The sequence below is a fragment of the Sinocyclocheilus anshuiensis genome, unplaced genomic scaffold, assembly GCF_001515605.1.
Source record: "Sinocyclocheilus anshuiensis isolate Anshui unplaced genomic scaffold, SAMN03320099.WGS_v1.1 scaffold238, whole genome shotgun sequence".
NCBI classification, from domain to species: Eukaryota; Metazoa; Chordata; class Actinopteri; order Cypriniformes; family Cyprinidae; genus Sinocyclocheilus; species Sinocyclocheilus anshuiensis.
In genome coordinates, this window is record NW_015547674.1 from 1,832,376 (window position 1) to 1,842,624 (window position 10,249).

The 10,249-nt window shown below is 38.6% G+C and overlaps 1 protein-coding gene across 6 annotated transcripts in view; it reads left to right on the plus strand.

Moving 5' to 3' along the window:
• LOC107702961 (ankyrin-1-like) overlaps positions 1–10,249 on the plus strand; it is a 149,477-nt gene that overhangs the window by 125,507 nt on the left and 13,721 nt on the right. For all 6 annotated transcript variants that reach the window (XM_016505430.1, XM_016505431.1, XM_016505433.1 and 3 more), the window contains one exon: positions 3,053–3,392. In XM_016505430.1, the coding sequence (XP_016360916.1) occupies positions 3,053–3,392 (340 nt within the window). The remainder of the gene's footprint in view (positions 1–3,052; positions 3,393–10,249) is intronic.

Genomic DNA, 10,249 nt, shown 5'->3' on the forward strand with positions numbered 1-10,249 from the left:
CTTTAGCTGTGGGCATGATTCGCTTGCATAAGTGTTAAACAAAATGTTGATATTTTAAGAACTGATTGGGGCACTATTTTATTGTTTTATGTAAAGGTGCATGTTAGGGTTGCCAGGTTGTCACAACAAAACCTGTCCAATTGCTACTCAAAACTAGCCCAATCGTGTTTCGAGGGTGGTCCCCCTTTAAAAATCGTGTTCTGGGTAATTTCTGTAAAATACACGCTTTCAGTCGGGGTTCCCCCGGTAAATTTGCATTCCGGTACCTAAATATGACGTTATTGGGGTCACTACAACCTGCGACATCAAAAACAACCGCGGACTTGGCAACACAGATGGTAGCGCTTGCTAACTTGCTGAAGCGCTCCTCTTTGTGCCAATCACAACAGGCTTGGCCAGCTGACCAATCAGAGCAGAGTAGGCTTATGGAAGGGAGGGGTTTACAGACATTTCGCTCAAAACTGAATTGAACGAACCGTTTCGAAATCATGGACAAATGACTCTATGTATAAATGTATATTCTTGGAAAATTACAGTGTTTTCTGACCTTAGATGCATTTAAACCTGTTGTAGGGGATTCCAACACAATATTAGGACACTTTAAAAAAACATATGACCTGCTCTTTAAATGTGTAATATACATGCTACTAGCATCACTGAACAGAATTGCAAAAAAACTGAACTGTTGTGAAACAGGTTTCCCAAATTCTTTCTATGCTACGATAGTTTTGTCCCAGACCGATGTAATTGGTTGAGCCATTGTTGTGTGGGGCTGGTCGAAAACAAACAAGTTTTGAATGTTTTGAATGCAGTGTTTTAATAGTGCCACAGAGTTTAGTCTTTCTCTTCTGGGAAAATGGACTGAAAATATTAGTGACTAATGATCTCCTACTATAAAAAGTTTTGGCCTCTAGAATGAGAACAGCCCGTCATCCTAAATTACAAGCAGACATTAGTCAGGGTAGTGCCATATTTAATTTTTGACAGGAATGAATACCAGGCTGTGAGGAATAGAAGTACAGTTTGTTGAATGAATTGTTCTGTTATTTAACAACATTCCAGTTGTTTAGCTGATGAAACATCTTTCCAAAAGACTTTCATTAGACAAAAACTCTTTAAAAGTTGTAAGGGTTAAACCAGGGGTGTCCAATCCTGCTCCTGGAGGGACACTTTCCTGCAGAATTTTGCTCCAACACAATGGTCTGGAAGTTTCTAGTAATCCTGAAGAGCTTGATGAGCTGGTTCAGGTCTTTTTAATTGGGGCTGGAGCTAAACTCTGCTGGACATTGGCCCTGCGGGAGCAGGATTGGACATCTTTGTCTATACCAATTTCCTCTGACTAGCAATAGCAAGTAGCAAATTATAGTTCTGTTTGTCTTTGTTTGACACTCATCTGTATTTAATTTCAAACTGGTCACAAAGGAAATGACTGAAAATGTAAGCGTCATTGTGTTTGTCCAGAGTACAAACTGTCAAGTGTGGTTTTGAAGTTCTGGAAGTTTCTAATGAGTCTGAAGACGTTGATTAGCTGGTTCAGGTGTGTTTAATTAAGGTTGGAGCTAAACTCTGCAAGTCAGTGGCTCTCCCGGAACAGGTTTAGACACCCCTGGGCTGTGTCCGAAATATGCCCCCATACCCTTAAACAGGGCACTATTAGGGACAGCCATTTGTAGTGGTGTCCAAAACCATAGTGGATGTTATAAAGTGCACTCGTTCAGTCCCATTAAAACTCCTCTGAAGGGCGCATTTGAAGGGCAATGGCATCAACGCGAGCGAAAAAGGCTGTCCCAATTCAAAGGCTCCTTCAAATGTGGCCTCCAAATGCACCGTTTGTTCCATGGGGAATGAAGCGTACAACAGATGGACACTACTTGGCCTCACCTACCCCAGAAATCATTGCACGCCAGTGACAAGAAGATTTTTTTAGAGAAATTGCCAAATTACACTTTTAAATGTAAGTATTAGGTTATAATTACTCTAATCCAATGTATCTCATGATACAAATGTAAAAATAAAATAAAAATATATAGATAATGTGGTTCAAATGTTGACTTATATCTTACCAAGATGCGATTTTATATAGTTTATACACTTTATTATGTACAAAAATGGACCAAGGTGAACATATTTAGACAAGTTTTGAACCCTGTTTTGTTTTAGGCAGTTGAATATAACTTAAAAAAAAAAATTCAGCTCATCAACAGCATCTGTCACAGTGGCTAGGTAACAAGAACAGTCCTTCATAGGCTAGACCATCCCCTCAGTCCAAACTTCGCTGCCTTCGAAGGTGTGGCCTTTGAAGTCCGAGTCCTTCAATGGATGCAGCCTTTGAATTGGGACACAGCTAACGTCTAGAGAATACCCATAATGCACTTAGGTATTTATATAAGATATAGTGCAAATATAGGTATTTATTTTTTTATTATTAAATAGTTCCATCAAAGTTTATGCATCCTAGTTTCCATGACAGAGTTTAAGATAAATCTTTTCATTACTACTGGAGCTGCCAGTTTGCTAAGTTTTCTAATGATTATTAAACAGCAAGCACAAACTATGCAAAAGCGGCAACTCTGTCAGCGCACTCAGTGTCCGAATTTGCTCACTCATTTTCATTCCCTCCTTCAGTTGGACTATATTAGTGGAATAATGTAGGGAATAGTGAATGAGGGTATGGGGGCAATTTTGACCACAGCACTGGTTTAACTTCAACCCTAATTAACCACACCTGAACCTGCTAACCAAGGGCTCTGGGATTACTAGAAACTTCCAGGGAGTTTTGGAGCAGTTTGGAGCTAAACTCTGCAAGGCAGTCTCCTCCCATGAGCAGGACTGGACACCCCTGCAATAGGAAATACACAAACTGCACTCATCAGATTATTTCATAGAGTCTTTATGGGAATGACGATTTGCATTGCCTTTGTTTATATAATAACCCTTTTTTCACTGACTGCCTGTGGTTCTTTGTAACAGAAATATATCATCTTCCACTCACAGTGATTACTGCTGACTGCATTGTCATTACATCTTTATGATTTTCTGTCTCATTTCTCAGGTTAAGTGGTGGGTCTTTCCTGTCTTATCTTCAGGACCAGGGGGCTCCTGGTTGGCTCTCTGCCCCAGAGCCAACCCAGAACAGAGTGGGGTCTCTACAATGCTCCCTGCCTAGGCAGGCAATGGAGTCTATGATGTCATCAGTACGAGCCACAGTGGACTGTGATTCTAAGCAGTCTTGCCTAGCCCAGGAAGCCCTAATTGAACCAGTGCGGGACATGGGGCATTCTGAGATCATCCACGGGCATTATCAGGGAACTCAACCTTTTGAGAAAGGACTAGGCTTCCCGCACAGAACAGCTAACATTCGGGGTTGGGAGGACATGCGTCTAAGAGGACAGGTAAGAGTTGGGAAAGAACTTGATTCAGATTCATTTTATCTGATTTAATTTGTGTCGTCATATATCAGGTACTTTCTGTTTATGCCGTGACCTGCAATGATAAGATGGAAGAGGTTGACTTCAAGACTCTTACCACATCTTGAACATTGGTGTAAATATTAATTTTGAATTGTCTATCTTTGGAGTTTACAACAACAAAAGCTGTTTTATAAGAGAAGTCACAGACAAGTTTGCCAAAGGTTGGATTTGGGATATGGCACTTCTCATTCATTTCTACAGTATCCTATGGTAATGACTGTGGTACAACTCTGACAGCAGTTCAATGACCTCAGTGCTATAATGTGATTGCTTATCAAGGCACACATTATCCAAGTTGACCATTACGCTTTCTCTAATGGTAGAGCTGTGCAGGTTGGTATCTCCCCAAAATATCTCTGCTTTTCTGCAAATGTCTTATTAAAAAAAACTATTTTCAAACCTAAAAGTATGGAGATATTTTTGCTGCATTATTCCAAATTAATAGATTATGATCCACAAATATGTACAGAGATTAACAAAAATTAAACATATTCACAAATAATTTATAGCACTTTATACAATACAGATTGTGTCCAAGCAGCTTTACAGTGTCAAACAGGAAAGTTTGTTTATCAATAATGCAAGAGGACAATAACAAACAGTCAATTTTTCAGTTAAAGTCAGTTCATTGATGATGCAGTGATGTCATTGTGACGAGTGGGGCGGGGCCGAGAGCCGTGGGAACGGCTGGTTCCCACGTTCGCTGGTTCCCGCCTCCCTTTTTTCCCAATCTACGAGCGTGTGTTACAGTCATCATCCAGTTCAGCTCTCTTCCAATAGTGTCTGTGCAATAAAGCCGACAATATTGCCAGTGACAGAAATGGAGAAAAAAAAAAAAACCTTGGGAGAAACCAGGCTCATTCAGGGGGCCAGTTCTCCTCTGGCCAGACAAAATCAGCATAGTGTGGTTTAATTCCAGACTGCAACACAGGTCAGGTTGTGCAGAGGACTTGTGCAGAGGTTTGGCTCCCGTGGTCTTGTCCCGATGGCCATCTATTTGATGAGGTCTTCTTGGGGGATCTGTCTGTAGGGCTCATCTAGTTGACATGGTCTCCGCTGGCATTCAGGGCTGTAGAGGTCGTCTCTAGATGGTGATCCACTATCTGGTCTGGATATGGACTGGTTCTGGGTGGCTACGGTAGCCATCGGGTCTGGAAACTGACTGGATCTGGGTGGTTACGGTGACCTCAGAATAAGAATGAAACAGAGTAATATTAGCGTAGATGCCATTCTTCTTATGATGTAACGAGTACATCGGGTGTTATGTGAAATGTTCCTGGTTCCGGTTGACCTAATTAATGCAGCCTAACAATCCTTTAACGGATTTGAATTATAGAAATGTGATAGTATGTTAAGTGTATGCCAGGTTAAAGAGATGGGTCTTTAATCTAGATTTAAACTGATAGAGTGTGTCTGCCTCCCGAACAATGCTTGGTAGATTATTCCAGACATCGGGCGCTAAATAGTAAAAGGATCTGCTGCCCGCAGTTGATTTTGATATTCTACGTATTATCAAATGGTCAGCATTTTGAGATTGCAGCAGATGTGAAGGACTATAATCAGGGGCGGACTGGCCATCTGGACGTTCTGGAGAAGTCCAGAACGGCCGTCCGTTCGACGGCAGTCGGCCTGCTGGTTCATCATCAAAGAAAAAGTGTCAAATTAAGTGATGTTGACTGCTGACAAAAGGGGGCACTAATGCAATTTATTTTTGCTTATAATAAACCGAAACTGACGCGAAGGAGAGAGGGCTCGTGATGGCAAGCAAAAAACGTGAAGATAAAGGTGTTTGGGAGAAGCTAAAAGAAAAAAAGCGAACAGTTACATCAGGTTACCTTTGCTCGCCTCTGTCACAGCATGTAGCCTATAGCTTATCACTCCGCATTGTCTGGCATGAATATCCATTAATTCATAAAGAGACATCAGCTATTCTACAACGGGTACATTTGAGACCTATTGAGTTAGAAAATAGAGTAAATGAAGTAGTCTATAAGGTGATTGCTCCGATTAACATGAGACACACACACAGAGAGAGAGAGAGACATATGAATACTCAAACTGAAGAATTCTGTAGTTTGAGGGCCTATATTCACAAAACATTTTATCTTACCACTAAGAGTTCTCCTAAATAGCAGTAAAAGTTTTTAGCAAAGAGTTTTCTCTTAAAACCTATTCACAAAGCTGCTGAGACAAACTTTTACTAAGGAATAGAGAGAAGTCTTAAGCTAAGAGTAAGGGCGGGGTTGACCTTGTTGCTATGGATGATGTCAGCATGCTTATTAACTATGCCCACAGTGATTGGCTGATATAGTCTCTGTCAGAGATTTATTCATAGAAATATTTTAGAGTAAAGATAAAGGTTTAAAAATAAAAATGTTGCCACATTCAAATAAAGATTTTAAAATGCAGGCTAAGTGTCACTAATTAAACAAGTATGTGTTCAGCTAATTGTCAGCCTCTTACATGTATGCTTCTCATAATTAGTGAATATGCATATAAACAGCCTTTTAATAAACAGAGTAGAATAATCATGGCTGATAGTAAGTCATGCAAACGTAAAAGAAAACCAAACTGGACACAAGCACAGCTATTACTTCTTGCCCAACTAGTTAATAAAAAAAAAACAAGGACATAATCAAAGGAAAATTTGGAGTTGGGATAACCTTCAAAACCGAAGGTGATACCTTTATAAAAGCTCATTATCATCAAATATTTCTAAAATGTTTACGTTCCGAGGCAGATTGCCGGCAACAGCCATTTTAGGAATAGCTTGTGGTTTGGTCTTAGTGATTTAGGAGTCATCTTCACTACTCCTAACCTTTCACAGATTTAGGAGCTAATTTTAGCGCTAAAATGCTTTGTGAAATACTTTTAGATAAAAAATTTAGGAGTCCTAAATTTAGGACTGACACCATTATTTTTAAGATTTTCTCCTAAATCGGCGAGTTACGAGCTAATTTTAGCCTTAAGATGTTTTGTGAATACGGGCCCAGGTTTCTAAATTTTATGTTTATTATTATGTCATATACATTTTTGCTTTCTGCTCTTTTTATGTAGATTTCAAGTATTTAAGTTCATATAATAATACATTTCTTACAATCCCCTGCTGAAAAAAAACAACAATAGAAACCATCAATAGAATTTGTAATGCTTTTACTGGTTATAATGGAAATTGTATTGGTTTTGATGGAAATTGTAATGGAGCCTATTGGTCTCTACTGGTAATTGGTTGCCTATTATTGTTGTTAAATATTATTATTGTTAAAACCACTAAATCCTAATGGAACATGTCCCAAAACACACTACAGGAAACCATTATTTAATGGTTTTAATGATTAAAAGTTGATGGTTTGTAATGTTTGTAATGGCATTTGTAGTGGAACCATTAGAATTTCTGTGATGGTTTCTATTAGGGTTTTTTTTAGCAGGGTCACCATGGGTTTTGTGATGTTATTTGCCATAAATGCAATACATTGATTGCTGTAATATTGTATTATTGAGATAGTAGCGGCTGTTTGTAGTTATGGTAGGCCTATTTGGGAGAGAATTCAGGGCCGTTTTTTACTCCCAGTCCGTCCCTGACTAAAATGCGATATGAGCTCGCTCAAGTATTGAGGAGCTAAACCATTCAGGATTTTATAAGTAATTAAAAAGATTTTAAAATGTATACGATGTTCAATAGAGAGCCAGTGCAGAGTTGACAGAACCGGGCTAATGTGGTCATACTTCCTTGTTCTAGTAAGAACTCTAGGTGCTGCATTTTGGACCAGCTGGAGTTTATTAAGCACACTGAGCAACCACCCAATAAAGCATTACAATAATCTAACCTTGAGGTCATGAATGCATGAATTAACGTTTCTGCATTTGAAATTGAGAGCATAGGCTGTAATTTAGATATATTTTTAAGATGGAAAAATGTGGTTTTACAAATGCTAGAAACATGGTTTTCAAAGGAAAGATTGCTATCAAATAGCACACCCAGGTTCCTAACTGATAAAGAAGAATTGACAGAGCAGCCATCAAGTGTTAGACAGTGCTCTAAATTATTACATGTGGAGGTGTTTGGTCCAATAATTAACACCTGTTTTTTTTTGTTCTTTTTCAGAATTTAGCAGTAGGAAATTACTAGTCATCCAGTTTTTTATGTCAACTAAGCATTCCGTTAGTTTTGCGAATTGTTATGTTTTCTTCAGGCCGTGAAGAAATATAGAGCTGAGTATCATCAGCATAACAGTGAAAGCTAAAACAGTGAAACAGTGAAAGCTAACCTGATGTTTCCTATATCTCCCACGGGTAACTTGAAAAGAGTGACTAGCTGCGGTCCTAGTACTGAGCCTTGTGGTACTCCATACTGCACCTGTGATATGATACCTCATTTTTCACTGCTACGAATTGATGATGGTCAGACAAGTAAGATTTGAACCATGCCAATGCAATTCCACTAATGCCAACATATTTTTGTAGTCTACTCAAGAGAATGTTGTGGTCAAACGCAGCATTAAGATACAGTAGCACTAATAGAGAAATACAACCACGATCGAATGATAAGAGCAGGTCATTTGTAACTCTGATGAGAGCAGTCTCAGTACTACGATACAGTTTAAATCCTGACTGGAAATCCTCACAGATACCATTTAAAGTATGATTACGACAATGAGTAGGCCCTGACACATGTTGTCTGACCCCAATAGAGTTCAGAATGTCCAAAAATGCTGATCCCAATGCATCGTTTTCATTATTAACATTGACATTAAAATCACCAACGATTAAGATTTCATCTTCAGCCAGCACTAACTACGATAGAAAATCAGCAAATTATTTGATAAAGTCTGTATGGTGCCCTGGTGGCCTCTATACAGTAGCCAGTACAAACGTCACAGGGGTTTTATCAATAAAGCACCATTACTTCAAACAAATTATACTTGAAACCAGAGCTCTGAGAAATTCTGAAAATATTACGATAAATTGTAGCAATACCTCCCCCTTTACTTTTTGGATGCAGCTCATGTTTATAACAGTAATCTTGGGAGGTAGACTCATTTAAATAATGTAATCATCTGGTTTTAGCCAGTTTACTGTCAAACAGAGCACATCTAGGTTATGATCAGTGATCATATCATTTACAAAAGGTACTTTCATAGAAAGGGATCTATATTCATTAAGCCAAGCTTTATCATTTGTTTATATGTAGCTATTATATCAGTTTTTTATTTGTTGAATATCAATTAAATTGTTACCCTTAAACTGGTTTGGACATTTTTTGTGTTTGCTAGTTCGGGGAACAGGCACTCTGTAGTATGATACAGTCTCTATAGTGTGATATCTAGGTGTAGGAGTCTCTATGTGCTGAAAAATTAACTGACTTCTGTGATGTGAGGCGGCAAGCAGACGGTCGGTTTAGCCAGTCTGTCTGCTTCCTGACCTGGGCCCAGTTAGTCAAGTACAAACTTTAAGACTATGTGCCATATTTCTAGAGAGAAGCGCAGCACCACCCCAGGAGTGATGAAGACCATCTCTTTTCAACAGGTCAGGTCTGCCCCAAAACCTCGTCCAATTGTCTATGAAACCTATGTTAATCTGTGAATGAGGTCCACAAAAAAATCTTAGTTTCACAAACATTAATTAAATTCATAAATAAATCAAATGAGATTTGCAAATAAGGCACAGTATTATATTTTACGTGCCTTTGAAAATGCCAGAGAAACAGCGCTTTACAATTCAGCTATGGAAACAACGCTATACTGGATACAAACGCGTTATGGAAGCATCATGTTATTCAAGATGGAACAAAAAATGTCAATAATTAACTAACTAATAAATAACTGTATTTAAGCGGATGCGTGGAGTACGAGTGAACAGGTCACCTTTTCCACTTTACTACTAGCTATAGCACTGTGAATAAACTTCAGAAGGTATGTTGAAAGATACAGTACAAATTATTAAAATGCATCATGACTCATTTGAATCAACCACAGCAACAAAACAGCTTGTGAACATGTAACGCTGCATTTACCTCAGGAAAGTATCCAACGTCCATAGCTCCTTAGTTCACAAGAGAAATAAACGTATATAGAAATAGAAATAAAAGTATTTTGCTTTTATCGATGTAATAGTAAATAGTAAAATGTAATAGTAAAAGTAAATACAGATTTTAAATGGCACTTAATTCTATTCAATATTACTGCTGTGCAATTTTAAATAAAACGTTACAAAGGTAATGCTCGGGTGGAGCCTCAGGTCTTGACAGGCAGTTAGCATGGTGGTCAGTCAGTCATAGTGGTCAGTTTGCCTGCATTGTGCTATGTAAGACCAAGCACCAGCAAGCCCAAAATGTGTCTGTGAGTCTGTGACAGACCATATTACAAGTGACTCTATTAAAAAACAAGCCCAAAGTGGCTTATAATAAGTAGATATGGATAATTAGCTCTAACAAATATCAATCAAGTTTTTGCTTAGAAAAGCATTTATTTCCCTAAGGCTGCTAGAAACTCTAGCGGACACAATTGTTTGCACTTGTTTGTGGTGGTACACACACACACACACAGAGAGAGAGAAAGAGGGAGATACATATAGAGTACAGCCAGCCCCTAGATGGACACAACCCATTGGTTTCTAAATATAGATCTTGTCTATATCTACTTGTCATCTAAAGTGCTGCTCCTGCTCCACTGGCTAGTGGGGGGAGGAATGTTATATATGGATTTGGAAAGCATGGACAGTAAGGTCATAAACTACAATGGTTTCTCAAAGACACACAGTGCTTTTATTAGCTGTGAAAA